The 20,943-nt window shown below is 39.6% G+C and overlaps 1 protein-coding gene across 2 annotated transcripts; it reads left to right on the forward strand.

Annotated features, from left to right (window-relative positions):
- Positions 1-1,684: 1,684 nt before the first annotated feature.
- On the forward strand, positions 1,685-19,142 carry RBM44 (RNA binding motif protein 44). Of its 2 annotated transcripts, none has more exons than XM_019553799.1 (15): positions 1,685-1,910; positions 6,795-8,383; positions 8,489-8,544; positions 9,691-9,864; positions 11,005-11,173; positions 11,262-11,287; positions 12,499-12,583; positions 12,964-13,054; positions 14,121-14,252; positions 16,385-16,470; positions 16,570-16,643; positions 17,002-17,359; positions 18,071-18,216; positions 18,385-18,529; positions 19,124-19,142. In XM_019553799.1, exons 2-14 carry the CDS (start codon positions 6,911-6,913, stop codon positions 18,518-18,520), a joined length of 3,006 nt encoding a protein of 1,001 aa, XP_019409344.1. In that variant the 5' UTR covers positions 1,685-1,910; positions 6,795-6,910; the 3' UTR covers positions 18,521-18,529; positions 19,124-19,142. The 2 variants fall into 2 exon arrangements, with proteins under 2 accessions (XP_019409344.1, XP_019409345.1); XM_019553800.1 differs by having other exon boundaries at positions 16,388-16,470.
- Positions 19,143-20,943: the final 1,801 nt, after the last annotated feature.

The following is a 20,943-nucleotide window of genomic DNA, read 5'->3' on the forward strand; positions in this document are numbered from 1 at the left end:
CTGACTAGTTTATAACAGGCCACTAGATCCCTCCTCAGTCTTCTCTTGTGGAGGCTGAACAGCTTCAGGTCCCGTAGCATCTCCTCATAGGGCCTGCCCTGCTGACCCCCTCCATGCTGTCCACATCCCTCTTGAAGTGCGGCGCCCAGAACTGGACGCAGTACTCCAGCTGTGGCCTGACCAGTGTCGCATAGAGGGGCAGGATCACCTCCTTGGACTTGCTTGAGATGCATCTGTGGATGCATGACAGGATGCAGCTGGCCTTCCTGACTGCATCCCCACACTGCTGGCCCATGTTCATCCTGGAGTCAATGATGACTCCAAGATCCTTTTCCGCTTCTGTACTGACAAGAAGGGAGTTCCCCAGCCTGTAGGTAAGGTGCTGGTTCTTCCTCCCCAGGTGCATCACTTTGCACTTGTCAGTGTTGAATCCATCCTATTCTCATCTGCTCACCCCTGTAACCTGTCTAGGTCCAATTGTAGCCTATTTCTCCCTTTTAGCATGCCCACATCCCCCAATATCTTAGTACAATTGAGCCATGTATGCTTTGTTCTGCAATTCTGCTGCTGTTTAACATTAGTAACCAAGCTCCTATTTCAGAGCCCTGCAGATGACTTTTAACTCAATCCAATGAAGTTGGTTCCCCCCACCCCAATCTTACCTTCAGTAATGCAGCCCTGGGCCCCTCTCCTGGGACCTAGGGTTTGAAAAGGGGGGTGCACATGGTGAGTTGCAGGATTGTAACCCCCTTTCTAAAACCTTAAGTCTGCCCAAGAAGTGAGGTAACCAGGTCCTTCTTGTCTTTGGCAGTAGCTCAGAGCTAGGGAAGCTGTGCCCCCTTCAGGGCATGGGGGCAGGCCTCTGGCTGCTCTAGGGCTCTTACTGCTGCTGTTCCTCCTGCCCTGTGCCTCGTGCCTTAAAGCAATGGAGTAGAGCAGAGCAGCTGGATGAGGGGTTAAAATGCTTTAATTTTCTCGTCTCGGGCCAGATCCGTTCAGACTGTTACTGGCCGAGCAGAGCACAGTCGTCCAAGTCTGCGCGGCACTACCAGCGGCAAGTCTCCTGCCTCCTAGACCAGCCTGGCGCTGCAGATGCTCCCAGATCCATGGCCAGCATCCTAGTGCAGGCCCCAGCCCGGAAGCCTTGGCATTCAGATACCCCCGAGTCTGACTCGCCCCGAGGCACAAGGCCAAAGGAGTAAGTTGGGGGAAGTCTCCATAACAATAAAGCGTGCAGCCGAAATCCCCCCAGTAGACTCCTGTTGGCGGTGACCTTGGCCCAAGGGAGGCGGTGACACAGCCCGCCCCGTCCGGCTGGCGCGCCATGTCTCTCGCGAGGACCTCTACCCCGGGCTCCTGCTTTGCAGGCTCAAGCATAGCTCGTGCCAGGCAGCGGACTGGATCCCGCCTCGCGCCTGGCCCCGCCTCTTCCTCGTGGCTCTGACCAATAGGAAGCACGGACGCTCCCGGCAGCCAATGAGATCGTGCCGGGCAGAGCGGGCGGGGCTGCGCGTGCTGTGCGGTCTGGTGAAGTGGCGGCGGCTCGGTGCGAGGCGCTTTCTGCCGCCGGCGCTGAGGGGCGGGGTCGCCTCACGGCTCTGAGTGCCCGCGGCTGCACGGCCCGGCCCGCCCGGCTCGGCTCGGCCTGGGGCACCGGGGCGAGGTCGTTGCTCCTAGCGGCGGGGCTGCCCGAGCCCAGCTTCTCCTGCCCGTGCCGAGGCTGCGGGGGGAGGCGAGTCCGCCTCCTCCGGGGCTCGTTATCCCGGGTTAGACTCGCATCGGAAAAGGCCCGTGGGCGTGGCCATGGGGCAGGTTGAACGGGCGTGAAGTCGGGTTAGCTGCGATTGTGCGTCCGTTCGGACTTAACAGGGAAGACTCAGGATCAAATGTCGTATCCCGAGAAAAAAATGGTATCTATCTCAGGATAAAAATCCCTGCCCCCGGGGTAACCCCTGGAAGCTCCTTTTAGCATAAAAGGGCCCAACGCTTCCCATAGCCTTGAAATACCCAGGGCCTAGTCCTGGGCAGCCTTAGAAAGTTGGACTAAAATCAGGGGTTTGTGAGGCAGGGATGGGACTGGCATCAGGATGCAGCACGGCTCTGTGCATGCTGTGTTTAGCGGGCAGCAAAGTCCATGTAGTGGTGACGGTTCCTGAGCACCGTCTGAATTGGAGTAAATCGCCAGCACTGAGCATGGGACAAGAGGCTTGTCTGGCTGTGAGGCCTGGGGTTTGCTGCGGGACAAAACTCCCATGGTAGTCAAGCCGGTTGTCTGTTTTTAGCCTTTGAAACCATCTGCTCCCAACCAGCTTCACAGGGGGATAAACCAAGGGAATAGGATACGGTTGCAAAGCAGGCAGCCAAGCCAAAGCCTATCCGTGCTGTGTGAGCAGTTTATGCCATTAACCAATGTGTGGGCACCTGGAGCTTGTTGCAGTACAGGCAGTCTGCATGTTCAGTCTCATGCTGTTAGGCTATGAAGTAAATATACTTATCCATATGTATGTGCCCAGGGCTTATGAAATGTATGTATGTTGTAGGGCACCTGAAGCAACAGGGACACTAGTGATTTTCTCCCTCAGTGTTTCAGAAGTTGACGACTATTCTGAAAAAGCACGGGGGTCTGCTCTGGTGGGTGTGGGCTGGGGGAGAGAGCCAGGCTGAGGGGAGTTTCTTGCAGCACTGCAGAACAGGCCAGTGTATTGCATGCTGCTGGCAAAAAAAATTTTTTTTAATATATTAAGAGACTGCTTTTACTACGTGGAAAGTGTGCAGTTCTCTAGAAGTGAAATGGAAATGTAGAACTGGAAAAAAAGTTGATTTTAAGTGTGTATGTGAATATTGTTTTGGGTTTTTTTTTAAGTCTTCTATCGGATAGTTAGGCTGTGCTGACAATTATTGTCTGCATGTCACAGACTCCAACTCTTCCCCAATATTTGTTGCTGAGTTGCTCCCCCCCTCCCTCCTGAGAAACTAGATAGAAAGTCTTGTACCTGTAGGCAGTACCCCCCAGTATTCGATATCCATTTGTAAATGAATAATTGTTTATCTAGAGTTATCTTCTGCAGAGCCTCTGCTGATAAAGCTATGCCAGCAGAGCCTGAAAGAATTTCTGCTATAGTAGCTATGCAAGCATCTCAGATGACATTTGCTAAGCTGAGCAGCACTTTTCTATTGATGTAGTTGCATCTCCACCTGCAGTTTTGCTAATATAACTGTGTTGGCTAATATTTAAAAGCCAGATTTTTTTATCACTGTCTTTGTTTTCCTCTGTATTATCAGACTACCTGTTCCATCCTGAATATATTCAATTGCTGCAACAGAAGTGTGGGCTGCAAGGTAGATGGCAGAGACCTAGCCTTCTGTGTATAACCTGTGTTGCAGGTTACAAACTTTCCACAAAAATAAGACAGACAGACACTTTCCTCCTCCATTTTTACACAGCTAAGGCTCAAACTCAATATTAAGCTTTGATTTTTTTTTTCTTCATCTGAAATGCATTCTACTGTATATGGCATATTTGCATAGTTGAAAATGTCAGTCCATTAATTACATGGAAAGGGCTGGTAGGTGGTGCTTAAATTCAAAAATATGTTAAGCCCCAGAAAATAAATTTTATTTTTATTGTAGATTATATAGACGTAAATGACAGTTGATATCTGTCTTCAGGTCATACATAAAATTCTTCTTATCACTTTTAAGTTTGATTTTTGAGTTACTTCCCTGAGATTTGGCAAACAGAATTTCTTTCCTATTTGACAGACAAGGTTCTTTGGGTGAGTCTGATGTATTTTATTAGACCAACTTAAACAACCTACACCCCTATTTCCTATTTGATTTATTTTTCTAGTTTGTTTCTAAAGTGCTAGTAAAAAAAAAAAGAAAGAAACAGACTTGAAAACCCTGAAATATTAGCACTGGTAAGATGCATATTACTGTGGTGTAATCCGTCTCTAAGAGCAATAGGTAAGTTTTGCCGATGTTGGCTTGTTGGTCAGTATTGTGATTTATTTCACCTTTTCCTGTCCACTTCCCCTGCAATGACAGTCATACTCATGACAGCAGCAGTTTTAATATATACGTAACCGTAACAGCAAAAGTTTGCCTGCTGGGATAGGCTAGTTTTTGTTTGGAGACCAGTTTAAACTGCAACAGCCAGAGCTCTCTTGTAGATATATGGCGCACCTTCACAGTAGAGGATTGCTGGTATCATCCAGCCCTTGTGAACATGCATAGATGAGGCCTAAGATCTAGAATTAAGTTATTAAGGACAAAATTAAAGTAAGGGCAAATTTAACCTGAGCATGAAAAACTTACTTTAACGGATACAGCTATTTTATACCACATTGAACCTGAAGCAAGGAGACTGGAAAATGATTGTACTGAAAAAAATTTCATGGCTTTTCTGTGTTCAAAATCTTATCCAATTGCATTTAGGAATTTTTCTGTCTTTATTACCTAAATTCTCTTATGCTGGTATGAGACGATAGGGTAATAAATGACATTACATAGGATAACTAATTTTTCATTTGTAATTTTGTATTACACGTTTATTCTTTTAACTTCTTTGGATTTTTGAAATACAAAACAACTCTGACAATTTTTTAAAAATACAGTGAAAAAGTCAACAGACCAATACTTAAAATATGAACAGAAATTCCACGAAAAGCGTTTTACTGATGTTAATTTTTCAGTGGGTAAGTTGAGGAGAATGTGCAGCATAGCGTGCCCTGGAGTTTTAATATTTTGGTTATGCAGGGGTTGAATATAGCTCTTGGGCAATAAATTACTGTGTATTACTGGAGTAAGCTAAGTATGCCACCTAGTTCATTAAAAATAGACAATATGGAAGAAATAAAATAGTATGGAATATACAGTGAATGAAATTTGATAAGATGGAAAAATTTACTTTGTAATAAGTTCAGAAATATCTTTCCTCTGTTCTGCTATATGGATGTTGGCTAATAAAATCTGTCTTGTTTTATGGGCCAAAGCTGGAACATTTTAAAGCATTGCTTGAGTATTTAGTATTAGCTCTATTTATGAATATTGTATAGTCATAAACGTGTGTAAATAAGGATAATATAGTACAGTGGCAGCCTAAATATAGCATGACCATTTCCTGACTGAGTTTCTTTAACCAAATTAGTAAACTTTTTAGTAAACTTTTTAGTAAAGTTAGATTTATATATATATATTTTCATTTTAGCTGCTGTTTATATAGCTGTGTTTGGCATGCTGTCCCCAAGTCATTTGTTTGAGCTAGATTCTATAAATCTTAAATCAAGACATGTACACTTTATTTTAATGACAGTTTGCAAAGTATTTTCTGTCAGGCCTACAACTTTTTAAGAAAATCACTTCTTCAGCAGAGCCTTTATTTCAAGCTGGGACCAAATGATTTGTTGGATCAGAATTATTTGAATTCCTCAAATATCAGTCCCGTTTCTATTATTATCCTTTGTCTGACCAATTGATCTTAATGCTTGGGCTAAGAGATCCAATTTTCAGAGGATTAATACTTCAGTGAATTCTTGGGGATTAACAGTCCTAGAGAACCATAATGCTATTCCTCAGGATGAGATAATTCTACTTTTATTTGTTTTAGTACTGGTCTCTGTATAGAACAGTTTTGAGATTCCCCAAATTTATGATTCATTCCAGTATTCAGTTTTTATTTCTAACATTTTAATCTGGGGCTGGGCAAAAAACAACCTGCAGGCCAGATCTGGCCCACAGAGGGACTTTGTCCAGTCTGCAGCAGGTCCGTTGGTCATGCCTGGCCCACGTACTCTCTGGCCTGTTGCATACCCCATCACCTCCTAGGCGCACAGCAGGGCTGGGATGGCTCCACAGCTGGACTGCCTTTCTAGGCAGTGAAGGCAACGGCTCCTGGCTGATGCCACCACTGACCCTAGCCCTGTGGTACTGGCAGGAACCCACGTGCACAGCTCTGACCCTGGCATACTGTGGACTTGATCCAGTGGAGTGGATCAGCTCTGAACCAGCTGGAATGTATGCCCCCAGTCTCACCCCTGGCCTGCCCCACATCTACTCTGGATTTGCCTGTTCATGCTGAGCAGTGGCAGCAGCAATGGTAGCAGCTGGGCAGAAGCTGCTGCTCAGCATAGGGAAAAATCAGCCCCTTCCCTTTGCAGCTACCAGGCCCTTGTTGCAGCTGCCTGGAGCCCATGCCCAGTCTGCCCCGCCAACCTACTGCCAGCCCAGGGCTTACTCCACTGTGACTCAGGCTGCTGTGGTCCTGGGTGCATGTGCAGACACTGCGCTATGGAGGAGCAGTTGACTAGTGCAAATGGCGCTGCAGTTAATTGTCAGGTTAATAGTACATGTAGATGTACCCAGTCAGTATTCAGTTGCATAGTTGAGTGTTCTAAAGTTATTCACTTATTTTTAAAGGTTGGATCTCCAGTCAATTACGTTGATGCATAAAAGCAAATGCATTGTATTCATTACTATTTAAAACATTATGCAGTGTACTTGACAGTAGATACAAGTTTCAAGAAACTGTAACTTAGCTGGATTATGAGGATAGCTGGAATCAATTGGGTAAAATAGTTTTCCATTGCATTTTAACTCAAGAGTAGTGGTTTTTCTTTGTATGATTTGCCTGATTCTTCATAGTGAGATTTGTTTTTTAAGCATACCCTAGCTTTTATCACAACCCAGTGGACAAAACATGATAGTGCTACATCTCATCCTGAAGAAGTATGTTTATGTATAATATGCGTCTATTAGATAGAATGATTAGAATTTCCTTTTTTTTTTTTAATCAGGTGAGATACTGATATTTAAAACCAGGCTGCTGATTTCAACGTTGTATGGTGAAAGTGAATTAGAGGATGCTGAGTTTGAGTAGATTACTTCTGCTGGTAACCCTGACATTTGGATCATGGAACAAAGGGCAAATAGCATTGTTAATAACAAAACAGGAGCCTACCCTGAGGCATATTCTGCAACAGACCAGTCTAATGGAGTTAACTGTTCCATTTCAGACCATACATGCTCCAGGAGTTTCTCAGAATTAAACTTGCAAGAAGAAAGCCTGTCTTGTTTAAGTTCATCAGTAGATGCAGAACTTGATAACTATAATAAAAGGAGAGAGTGTGTTTCTGATATTTGTGGCAACAAAAATGGAAATGAAGCTTGTGTGTTAGGAGAGGCCTGCAACAATATATATTTCAGTTGCAAGGAGTCTGATGACTACAGACACAAAAATGAGACGGATGAAGACTCACAGTTAGAGTACCATAGTGCTGAAGAGCAAGACTGTTATGATCAAACTACCTCATATATGTCTTTTGAGCATGAGAAAACTTCAGGGATCCAGAATTTGGAAGTTTTAGAGTTGGTAAATCCAGTTTGTAGAGATACAACTGATGGAGAAGACCCTTTTGCCTCTGGACACAGTACGATTAAAGAATTTTGTAATGAAGTAGCTATACCAGAACTCCCCCAAATGTTTGTTCAAGACTCCATACTTATGATGGATTATAAAGGTGTGAAATGTGAAAATGAACAAACCAGTGAGATGTATCATAGCACTTTTTGTGAAAATTCCTTTGAAAGTGATGCTTGTGGGAGCACAGCAAGGGCTTATGAAACAGTGCTTCAAGCAAACAGTTTAGAAAATCAAGACAAGATAAAGCATATTCCTGTTTGTGATAATGCCCAATCAGCCCCAAAAGCTAAAGAACAGGAAGTACCAAAAAAGAGAGAGGTCCTCAATCACATGTTGCTGAAGCAAGGAAATCCTTGCATATTACCCTGGGAAACATCTGTTGTAACATCCACATGGATTTCTAGCAAAAATACAGAAGATACAAGTTCTTATATTTGTGAAGAATCATTTCTGTCTGCAGTTGATACTGATTGTGATGGTTGTACCCAAAAGATTGTTGAAGCCAAATTCAGTTTTTCATCTGCAGCCTCCAGAATTCCAGTGAGAGAGAGTAATTTGTCTAGTGCAGAAATTAGAGACAAATCTGCTGGGGATAGTACGATGAGGGGTTCTGACTTAGAACAAAACTGCCACATCTGCTTGAATAAGACCACATGTAATCATAAAGTTACCATTAACCAGACTGTTGATGCAAGTTCTGATTTTAGGGCTTGTTTTACAACAAGCAGAGCTACTAATGCCAAGGCTTCTGTGGCATCTCGGGCAGATAACACAGAGATAACAATGATGAATAAAACAAGGCCCAAGGAGTGGCAAACTGAGAACTATACAAGTGTTGCTTGTAATACAGATTTGTCATTCATACATAGCAACAGAGAGGAGATTATATCAAAGCTTGCTGAGACAGGAGTAAATGGTACTGATACTTGTATCACAACACCTGAATGGATTTCCCAAATTAAGGTACTATTTTGAGCTCACTGAGCTACTCGGAATTACTTGTATAATTATGATTTTGATATAAGAAAATGCAGGTGTATAATTTTAATTACAGTGATTTATTTCCAGGATCCTCTGAAGCTGAAAAATGTATATATTGGAGAAGCAAAGGGACGCCCTGAGAGGTTTGTCATTAATTGTCATTTTTATGAATTGATACTTACTTTTTTACATCTTTTTATTACTAATAATATAGCCAAGAACCTCTAGGGCCTATGGTACTGTCTTTACTATTTTCATCCATTCCTGTCTGCTATGTGCCTTTGTTCTCCTTGTTTCTTCTTTGTGGTTGGCCATGTTTAATCTCTGTAGTTTAGACGGCCTTTCCCCTCCAGCACCTTAAGAAGCACTTTTTTTAGTGTCCTGATTTGCTTCTGAAAAAGGCCATAAAATTTGACCCGGACTCTGTGCTGGTAAGTAGGGGGCAGGCTGAAAGAGTGGGGAGGGGACCATGGGGGGACCCCCCACCAGGCCCCATCCCCTGCCTGCTCCCCCAAACCCCCTGAGTGCTCCTCGATTTCCACCCCCCCCCCCACCCATGTAAAGGGCGGCCCGCCCGGGGGCCGGGACCCAGCACTTTTTAAAAAAAAAAAAAAAAAAAAAAAAAAAAGCCTCACACTCACTGGATGCTGCTGGACTGGGGGGCGATCCCCATGCTGCATGGGGTGCTCTGCCATGAGCCCTTACCCCCCCACCCACTCTCCTAGCCCTGTTGATAGGTGCCTCGCCCGGCCCAGCTTCTGGTTCTTTAAAAAAAATAAAAAAATAGCCCCACATACCAGCTGCAGCAGCAGCTGGCTTCTGGGCACAGCAGGCATTGCTTCCCCACCAGGCAGCAGCTGGCAAGTGGGGGCTTTTTTTAAAAGAGCTGGGATGCTGGGGCTGGGTGGGGCAGCCATTGATGGGGCTGGGAGAGCAGGCAGGGGACGGGGCCTGTTTGATTCGGAGGTTCAGCCAATTCAGCAGCAGCCAAATCTCCGAATCAGATTCAGACGAATCGATGCGGGACAGTGATTCCAATTGCCATCTCCCGATTCAGCCGAATCCAAATCCAAAGTAAATACTAGCCGCTTCACCAGATCTAGTCCCTAGGTATACTGGCTTACCTCGTACTGGATAGTAGGAATTGATTTTAAACTTCAGGTTTCCCTCCCAAGTTGTGGTCAGAAGTAGTTTCTAAAAAGCTAAATAAGTTTAAAATGACATGTGCATCAAGTATTTTTCTCATTTACGTTCATTAGTTAATATTAAATATTTTTTTCTTTTTAAAGGATGTTGCACCTCACCACAGAAATGGAGAGTTGCTCATCACACTGTTGTAAGAAAATACTGCAGAGAGCTATAAAAGCAGATTTGCAGCTTCTACAGACTCATTATTGGATGTGCCGTCAGCACTGCTGGAAGATTTACAAACTTGTTACAGAGGAAAAAGAGTGTTTTAGCGGGCATGTATGATTTTTGCAGTATCACAGATATTGGATGTTCTCTAGGATTTGAAAAATCAAGCCATTTGTTAACATAAAAAGAGCAACAGCAAACACTTTCTTTCCATTTGGGCAGCAGTAGTCCTTAGTGGAATTAAAATACTTCAAATCTAATTAATTAAATTGGTTATTACTATAAAAAATATCCTTATGTGCATATTTATACATAAAGATGTAATATATAATCACATACCCACTGCATTTCTCAGTTTCAGGTTATTACTGATTCAGACTTACCCATTGGACCAGTTTGGCTTGGTTCTGGTGAAAATATTTTCCTGGAGCATAATGTCTGCATAGTGGGTAGATCGTGGTAAATTATCAGAGCATTTTTTATCACTATTGGAAAATGGTAGTGCCACCATGTCAAATATTTAGTATACTAAAGTTTTTTCTTTTCTTACGGCAGAACTAGTTTGGTTTGCCCTCCAACAGTCTATTCAAATAATAGATACAAATACGTTAAATGCTCTAAAATATGTCTTAAAGATGTCAAGTTAGGGGCCCAAATTTTGGACGTGGGCAGATAAAACAGTTATTCTGACAGGGTGGGAACAAGCGTAGCTTGCTGCATCTTAGGCTTTTCTTTTGTGGTTGGTCTGTGTCTCCTGTATCCCGCCAGAAGTAGAAGCAACAGAAAGTATTCTAGCAGCCGTTTCATTCCCATGAAAAGTGCCGTGGTTTTCCACAGGATAAGAGTGGATAGCTGAAACAGTAACAGCGCATTAGCTGCAAGTGGCAGGTCCCCCACTTTAAACCAGTATAATTATTTTGTCCATCTACAGCTTTTGTGCCCACTTTCTAACTTTTGACTTTAATATCTCTGTTTTACTTACCTAATCGTAAGTTGGGATGATGATACTACCTTTTTTCTGGTGGGTGGTGTGAAAACGCATTGATTAATGGACATGAAAGATACTATGGTGACAAACACCATAGAAAAGGCTATGAGGAATTTAATAATTCTATATTCAGCACAGAGTTTACATAATAAGGAGTAAATTAGGTATGAAGCTACACATCGAAAGATCCAGATTAAAAAAATTATGGAATAAGAATTTCCCCACTGTACCTGAAGTGTTTGTTTTCTATTTTTAACAGGAATTTAAAAAGTGACTTTGTCAACTTAGTGTCTGCTTTTGAAGAACTGAAAGTTAGGTACAAAAATATGAGAGAGAAATTAGTAAGGGGCATACCATTAGATGCCTTGCCCCCGTTATCAGTAGAGTCCAAATTGCTCTCCATCTTTTCTTCTTACATTCCATCCAAGGTAATTAGTTTTTAAAACAGCCTCTTTGCCAATAGGAATTTTGTTTTTATTGAAAAAATAAAGCAAATCTTTTTTTTTTCCTTGACAGTTAGTAAGTGAAGATCATCATTACGAGTAAGTCACTACAATTTTTGTTTATATATTTTGCTAAGAAAGAGGTAAGAAGTGAAATTAAACAATGCAAGTGTTTGGATGTTTTGTGTGAGAGTGTACTTTGAAATGGCATTTTGGCAATTTGGTGGGTAATATAATAATATTTCAGAGTGGAGTTTTGCTGTGACTTTCAAAATAAATTTTCTCAATTTATGAGAGATTTTTTTCCCCCCCAACTCTCATCACTGAAAACTATATCTGCAATCGTCAGTTGTGTTGTTGCTGCCTTGCATGTCTCGCTTATAATAAAGGTTTTTGCAGTCGGTGCACAATAAGATCCATTGTTAAGATGTAAGACGGAAAAGAATCCATCTAGCTTTTCTGTAACGGCATTGGGCCTCCAGTGCTAAGGGTTAAGTAGTAGCAGAACAATATCTCTCTTAAACACAACTACAAAAGTGATGGAATGAAAAGTTAAGCCACCTTACAGTGTGTACCTTCTATTCTGTTCTTAAACAGACGATTCATTTTACATTATCACAACTATGATATACTAGGGTTCACTTTTATCAATTTGCTCCCTCAACGTTTTCTTGAGCAAGCCACCTTTTAACATTAGCTGGATATGTTTATTAGAGAATCTTGGGGGAAAATAGTTTGGCAAAAGGGACTCAGTTGAGCTGACCTCTCACAAGGAAGGAGGGTGTGGACATTTTGGAACAGGTAGTTTCTGACCTTTTCTAAAGTAGGTTATTGTTTGGGCTCTACTGAAGGATAATTGTTCAGTTATGAATTTTGTGCAAGTCTTTTTTTTAAACAATAAAGACAAACTTTGCTTTTACTTTTTTCCCTTTTAACATGCTTAGAAAACATTTCTTTTTCTTTAAAAGTATATTAAAATATAAAGCATCATTGAATAAGTTGTGTGTTTATTCCTTATTTTGAAAACATTTAATTGATAGAGAATATACGTTTTGAAAATTATGCTATATAACTGGTGTTTATTGAGCTTTATAATCCAGATAGACCATAAATACTGGAGGCTGCAAGGGAGAGAGGAACTGTGGGGAAAAAAACCCTGGTCATACCCAGTTAACTCCTTTTCAGCATCTGCTCTGCCACTGTATGATATAAGATACTGAGCACAAAGCTATGGTCTGACCCAATAAATGACTGTTCTTATTTCTTATGTACTTTTGCCAAAATTGTTAGATTTGTTTGTTTGTTTACAGTGTTGGGCCAGGGAACTCAGAAATGGAAACATTAAAACTTAAAGAGACTGAAACTTCCACCAGCTTGACAGGAGCACCCTCTTCTGTGAGTTTCACAAGCCTTTAGTTGATTAACATATAAGCAGCTGATAATCTACTTTAAATGTGTTCTTATATGTAGACATATTTTTTTAGAGTAGTATGTAAAAATGGAACTTTGAACACTATATCCCAGCCAAGAATTTTTTGTGCTAGCAATAATATGCAATACAGCTAACATCATCAAGTGGGGAAGAGTTATACTGCTTTCAAAACTTGAAAATGATTAGGTATCCTAAGAAAGATTAGTGAACAAAACACTTCTATAAGATATCAGCTTGTCTGTTTTATATACTATGTAGTCAGAAAACATTAATATAGTAAAACATACATTTTAAGCAAAAAGTACTGCAACTTACATATGATCCAATTACTTACGTATTATAGATTGCTTCTCAGAAGGTGTGTTTACCAGATAGCAGTAAACTTAAATGTAGGACCTTTGAAGAAAACTATGAAGATGAAGATGTAGAAAAGGGTAAGTTAGTTGTACCAAATCCAAGGGTTTTTTAATAAAATTGAATACCAATCACCCTTTGGGCATGTGGACTTATTCCCTCTCCCCCATGCCCCTTTCCATTCCCCTTCCTTCCCCCTCTTACTTACATGGCCATCCAAGGAAAACTAAGGGTTTGGTCCATTTACATCGGTCATAAATACATCTGAGCTGAAGACTTGTTTTGCATTCTGTTTGTTTCTTGGGACTGTGTTTACTGCATGTCACTCAAAACAGATCCAAACTCAAGTAATGTCTCTTACAACAATCCTTTCCCCTTTTACATTTTTTAGTTTATTATACTACTTTAGCAACAACCTGAAAAATCCTGCTTTATCTAAGAGTTTGTGCATCTAAGCTCCATGGTACCTGTGCACATTGCTTCATCTATCAATTTCCTTTTGTGTCCCCTAGTATATATACTCAGTGTAATTTAGTGAGTACTGCCAGGTATTCATATGTATGAGGGGAGTTGTTTTCTGGAATCTTTCCAGACTACAAGACTGAGCAGGGTTAAGGAATAGGATTAATGTTAAAATAATGCTGTTTGTTTAAATAAAATGTATTTATAAATAGCAGTGGATTTAAAACTTCAAAATGCTTCTCTTTCCTCTGACTCTGTTGGCCTGTTTGTTGTTCAGGAAAAAGACAAAATATGAACTCCAGTATAGGTAATATTTAATATTATTTTTACATTTGAAATACTGTGCATGTTGCACATAAATTGGCCTCAGCTGGTATAAACGTCTTTCCTTTATCCCCCTTGTTTACTTTATTTCTCTTGTGGAACAGGGATCGGCTTCTTCAGTTGTTTTTAAAGTACTATCTATGGGTCTATAAAAATCACTTCGTATAGAATAATACTTAGCCAACTGCCTAGCTTACAGATGATAAACAGAAAAGACAAATTACGTACTTAAGTCGGAGCAAGTCAATGGGAGAATCAGAATGAGTTCTCAGGGCATCACAACTCCTAGCCTTGTGCGCATTTCTTCAGACAATTACTTAAAGTTAGTTTCATGTATTCAAATTAATTTTAACTGCATAGATTTAAGAAAAAGTCAAGAACTATATGGACACTGGTTTGATGCTAAAGAAAACTTGACAGCAACTGATCTTTTAGTAACACTTCAGGGAAATGCAAAGGAACAAGGAAAACTAGAGAGCGTGCGTACAACAGGTAAGTTTGAGTTAACTAACTGAATATTGCCTCAGTTTTATCCTCACTCCTTCAATTAAGCTATCCTTATAGTTAATATCTGTTAACAGCACTTCAAATCTGCAGTGTCCTATCGAGTTGATTAGTAATTTTGGAGAGGTATAAAATACTATAAATGCCTCCTGTATGTTCATTTGAAAGTGATCATGAAAAGCATCTAAACTCCTTGGCTAGTGAAGATCTAATCTCCTGACAAGCCATTCATAAGGGGCTTGACAATTTCAGTGTCATCCAGAGAGAAGAAGGCAGGGTAGATTTAGTTAGTCTACATAGCTGCAAATCCAGAGATGTAAAGCATAAGCTTTGGAGAGGGCTTACTTCATCAGATGCTGTAAAGGGACTGCAGAAAGCAGAGCTGCTAAATAGAAAGTAGTGATTAGAATATAAATGGTAGGGAAGTGGGAAGGAAAAGAAAAGAGAGGTACTTCCAAGAGAGGTAAGGGTGGGTAAGAGAAAAAACAAAGCACTTATGCTCTACATCCCTCAGCAGGTTGTAAAAGCTAATTCAGGCAGTGAGATAGGAATTCATGGTCTCAGTTTAGACTAAATACAATCAAGTCTGTGGTTGATTTCTTGTTCTGCAATTTCCTGTTTGAGTTTGTTTTAAATTTTTGTTATCAAAGAACTACTTTGAGGTCAGTGATGAAGTGTCCAGGGAGGTTAAAAAAGCATCTGATGAAGTTGGCTGTTGCCTATGAAAGATTTTGCCTCTGAATCAGAAAGTCCCTAAGATGCTATCTTCTCATGCTTTCTGACTGAGTAACACCGCTAACTACCTTTCTCAGTGTTTTGTGTAGGTACTGTGACTTGTGAGATGCGAGTCAAAGGATGACTTTTGGCTACTTGTTATTCAACAGTCCAAAGGTTGACAGCTACTCATTCAACACAATAGGTCTTAAAGCTTCACCTTGGCACCATTGAACTGTACCTGTATTATATACTGAAGTGCATCGAAATTTAAAAGCTCTTAATACGTTCTTGGGCAGTGTTTGACACAGGCTTCTCCTCTAAAGGACATTACCATAGTCAGAGCATCAAAATTTCCTGGGTAGGAAGGGATGGGATTGCTTGAATGCCAGTTTGCACCTTGTTCTGAATCCTGTAAGCCAGTGGTTCTCAACATTTTTCCTACCAGGACCCACTTGCAAAGATCCATGGCCTGTTCTGACCCACATCCCCCTGGGCCATGCTGATGCCCTTCACTCCTGACCTACAGTCCAGTACCCCTCCCCAGCTGCCCCCATATCACTTGGAGCTGCTGCAGCCACTGTGCTCCGGCCCAACTCACACCCCTGGCATGGGCTGGAGAGAGGAGGAGAGGTCTGTGGAACCCTCCTGCCCTGGGCTGGGGCTGGTGCGCCATGCCAGACAGCCTGGTCGTGGCCCCTCCTGCCCCCTCAAGCAGCATCTCCCAGCTGCCCCAGGCCTACAAGCACAGAAACCAGCCTGACCATGCAGCTCTCCCCAACCCCCTTCCCCCACTGGAAGGGGCAAGAACCTTTTTGCTGCCCCTGTGCCCTGCCACAGCTCATGACCTTTTGAAATACAGTAAAATCCCTGTTATCTGGCATTCCACCATTTGGAATACTCTTAACTGGAATTTACAGTTGGCTGGCAGGATGCAGGAGTAGGGAGGGGCAGGAAAAGCTTGCACACTGCCGCTGTCATCCCCTTCCCTTTCCCCTCCCATTTTTGGGTCGCAACCCAAGCTATGTACTGTATATTATTTAGATAGACAAATGTATGTTCATGTTAAAGCCCTTTCTATATCATTAGAAACAATTTAATGTCTTTCTGAAGAAGCATGTGAAAAAATATTTTTGTCCTATGGTTTAACTTCTAATATTTCTACTGTGTATTTTTCTTAGTATTTTAAGGTAGGTTTTTTTTTTTTAAAGATCTAGTTCGAACATTTTTGTTACCATATTGGGAAACATATTTCCTCCATTCATTAACTTTAATAGTTTGGAGAAACCTTTTGCCTTATGTATTTTCTGATTTTTATTGTTTTTTCAATTTATTGAAGGTGAAGTTTTTATAGATTGAATTAAGATGGCATGTACTTCTTTTTTTATATATTTCTGTGTTCCCAGAAGTAAAGACAGTGGAAAGTAGAAGAATTGATCCAAATAAGCAGTATTTTATTTGTGTGAGTGGCTTAAGTCCTTCAGTATCAGAGGTAAACCCATCTTTCTTTAAATGGTATTGGTAATACTTGTCTGTCTGGTAAATGACATTTATTATAAATTTACAACCTAAATATGCTTATTTATTGCAGATTGATCTTAGGTCTCAGTTCAGTAAGTATGAGGTTTCTGAGGTTTCAATTTGTGAGGATCCTAATCAATACAGGTACATTAATATGAGCATTTATTTGCATGAGATTCAGAATAATAGAATAACAGACTAAGTAACAGTAGTTTTAATTTTGTTTTATTTGAATGGCATTTTAATTAAATTGTTTTCCGTCTGGTATATTTTAGATGATTATTTGGCAATGACTTGTGCTGGAGGCAGCTAACATGTTACTGAAAATTATACATTTTAAAGGTTCTGTTCTATATTGTAATTCAGTTACAAGCAGCATTTAACATGCTAAGAGAGTTCTAATATAGTGGAAAGGCATTGTGGTTATGACTATGGTAATTAACTACATTGCATATTAGTTTAAACTATTTTTTCTTAATTCTAACATATTTTTCAATTGTAGATATGCTTTTCTTAGCTTTAAGAAAGCCAGTAAAGCAAAGTTGGCTGTGGAAGAAATGAATGGAAAAGAAATAAAAGGAAAAGCAATCATTGTTTGCTGCACAAAAACTGTAGAAGAAAATGTATCTCCAGCTTATCAAAAGCTCTCAAGTAAAAACCAAGTCACTAATAGTGTGCAAAAAAATGTTGAAAATACAGATCCCCCCTCCACTTCCTTGAAAGTGCCAGTCACCACTTCTGCCTCTGTAAGAGGGTGTGCTCCTCCTCCTGCCTGTTCAAAAGTTCCTCCCCTGATCCCCACAAAAGTACTCAGCTCTTTAAAACCCCATACATGTCAATCAGTTGCAGTTACTCAAAAGGTAAATAAATTCTTCCCATAAATACTACATGTGTTAAATTGTGATGCATTTATAAAACTTTAAGCAGACACCCTTATTATGTGAAATGTAAGCCTATGTAGCAGTAATAGTATTGGCTTGTGTCAGTGTCTTTTGGATTAAAAATATCTCTGATAATGGAATGGACAAAACTCATCTTTGGCACTGAATATTTTGCATCTTATTTTGGTGTTTCATTTTAGATGTACAAGTTTTGATTCTTAAAACATTTGCATATGGTAATTCTTGTGACTTATTAATGTAAAAGAAGTATTTTAAATTTATGGCAGAATTGGAGAGACAACTTCTGTTTTAATTTAAAATATTAAATGATTAATTTACTTTCAGATGTTCATCGTCCACTCATAGAATATTGTGGTTATGGTTATTAGAAAAAATCAGAACTTTTGAAAGCTCTTGGATAAATCTGAATGATGCCTATTTTACTGTGTTTACACATGAAAAAACAACACTAACAAGAGTAGCTTTAATTTTAATGAGCAACCTATTTGGCCTTTTACTATTTCTGTTAGGTTTCTATATAGATATAGATAGTTATGAGATGCAGTAGTTAGTTGCACAATATAATAGTTGGTTTTATTCTGTACAAACAAATGTATACATATGTATTAAACTAGGTTAGCTGTACAGCATATAACACTTCTGTTTTCAATTTGTTTAATGTATACCTAGACAATCAGAGGGGATCTTCTGAAGGTAAAACCTGTTCAGTTCTTTCCTGATCCATCTGCCACCTTTATGCCTCCTAACACATTGAATTTGAGCAGTTTTACCAAATTAATGAAGAAACTGCAAGAACTGCATCCAGAGGCTAGCAGGTAAAAAGTGTCTTGATCTTTTTCCCTGCTCTGATTTATGATCAGTCTAATATATGAGATAATCCAATAGATCAATACATGTTCAATTGTGATTGTTTGTTGTTTTCTTTACATATCTTTATACTGTGCTAAAGAAAAATCTTATTTCTCTATTACTTACTTATTTAGAAATGATATTGTGGATGCTTTACTGGAAGTGAGAACAAATAATAACGGTTTTCTCAGTGGCCTGTCTATTAATACGATTGTGGAAATGGTTTCCTTGGCTCTGAGGAAAGATACAGGACAGTATAAGAAGAAGTAGTACAGATAGGTGAGTATTTGTGCGTACAAAGGTCCATTATTTAAAAGATGTATTACTGTTATGCATATAGAACTTGGCTAATATAGTACATAACTTCTTATGTTGAAGCAAAACCATCCATAATCAAACATTTTTGGTAGTGAGTAGTTTGAGACAAGTCACAGAGGTTTTAACTTCCTTTGATGTAGTTAAAGTGACTGTTTACATTTGTATTAATGTCTGAAGTTAAACTGCCAGCTCATTGTATGAAACTTGGCATACCAAGGAACTTTTTATCCAAACCGTTTCTTTTTTGCTGTGAAAAGAGTAGATTTTGTTTCTCTAATAGTAGTACTGTGAACGCATTCACAAAAATGTTCCAGATAAGTGACATCTATTGGCCAGTTCTTGCAGTGGCGCTCAATATAGACAGTCCAGTGAATATCTTAAAAGGGTCAATTTTGATGTAAGAGTTGAGAATCGTAAGTTCTGGTACAGATGAGGACTGGATGGGTAAATTATTGTAAATATAAATAAAATGTTAAAAGATTCTAATAAGCTAAAGTTTCTAACAAAATACATCTTGAGCTGAACAAACCTTTTTTTTTTTTTTTCCTTCTACAGCTTTACAAGTATGGGAACAGAAAAAAGCTGAAAGAACCAGGGTAAAAACTTTTACAGTTTATTAAATTTTGTTTTCAAAACATTTTCCATTTTGTAAAGTTTAAAAGCTCTCAGATATGTTATGCTCAAGTGGCTGAACATTCTCAAAATACTAGCTTTAGGCTTTATGTTAATATTTGTATAATAATAATTTTGTTCTGCTGTGGTGTTAATGAAAACATAGTTGTAGCAAAATCTTTCTCTTTCATTATGAGAGAACAGGGTGAAATGAAAGCAGCCATTTGCCTCTGGAGCTATTAAACCACTGCATTAATAGTTTCCTAAAATAACTAAACCTGTGTAAGAATGTATTCTTTAGGCCATGTTCATAAGGGAAAAGGTGCAAAACATGCAAAAGTTTTTTCTTGTTAACTTTGTTTATAATATTCTGGCTCTAAAAATGTGTAATTTCAAGTGTGCTCAGGTTGTGCCCCCACTGAGGTAAATACCCTTTGAGAATCTTAAGTTCTGTCTTGCAAACTGATGAAACATCAAGCCATGTTTTGATGGTTGCTATGTACTGCTATATGAAACTAATACTGGAAAATGTTGTTATTTCTTCTGTATAGCCATTTAACTGCTTCAGAAAAGCTTGGCGTAAATTTCAGGTGTGTACTTTGGTTTTGACTTTTTTTTACAAACAATAAAATGTTGGTTGGTAAAAACAATGTGTTTGTTTCATATATTTGAGGTAATATTTTATATTTGGATTAGAAATGTTGAGCAGTAAATGTCACTGAATTTTTTGCAGGTCTCTACTCATGTAGTAGAATATAAATACAGGAGGCAGTTGATAGGTTTGTTTTGTTTTGTTTTTTTTTTAACTGCTACTAATTTGTAAAGGAAGTGTTTTAAATGAAAGAGTCTAGCCTTTGTAAATAAAAGGGAAGTATGCTTAGCTTAGGCCTCAGTTAAGTAGGGTGCTTCAGCATATGCCTATTCTTCAGTATGTGAGTAGCTCCTAAGTTTATATGTGTGCTTACCTACCTGGCTGAATTGGGACATTTAAAATAATGAATGAATTGACTTTAGAAGCATTGTATATTAAACATAAGAAAAGCAAGTATCCATAAAGCCTTAAAAGTAAATAAATATAGACCTCTTAACTTGCATTAGTTTACATAGCACACAAACTTCAAAATTGTTTCAGTATAACTCGGATAATTTCTCCTGACTTTTGTTCTTTGTCTAGATATTTCAAGGGCGGTTATGTTTATATATTAAATATTTTGGGTGTATCAATTCCAGGTATGAATGTTCCCAAAATCAGTGATTGCAATTCTTACTGTAATTTGTCTACATATTCATGCTAGGATCGCTTCAATATTTTTGCTGTTGCAAATGTGTTTTTTCTAGTTAACTGCAATTAGCTTCTCCTGACCAAGATGAAAGAAGGGGCCACCCCAAAAAACCCATAAAGAAAATGAACAAACCATCTAACAGACCAGTCTTTGGCAATTTCTTGCTCATGACCTGTTGCATTCCCGCCAATAAAGATAAATAAGACGTTATACTGAAAAGCATAAATAGCGATCGAATCAAACTCCTCATGAGCTAAGTCAGGGGTAGGCAATGTTTTTTGACCAGAGTGCCGAAAAAAACACAATGTCTACCTTGGAAGCTGCTGGAGTGTTGGCATGGCAGAAAAACAAAATGAGGGCGGGAGGGGGTACATGGCAGGATGCACTGCATATTAGAATATTTAATAAACATAAGTGTTGGCTTTGTGTATTCCGTTTTTGTTGAGCATGTTGCAACAAGAGAGAGAGAAAAAAGAGACA

This window comes from Crocodylus porosus, unplaced genomic scaffold (genome assembly GCF_001723895.1).
Source record: "Crocodylus porosus isolate Cpor-Errol unplaced genomic scaffold, CroPor_comp1, whole genome shotgun sequence".
Lineage (NCBI taxonomy): Eukaryota > Metazoa > Chordata > Crocodylia > Crocodylidae > Crocodylus > Crocodylus porosus.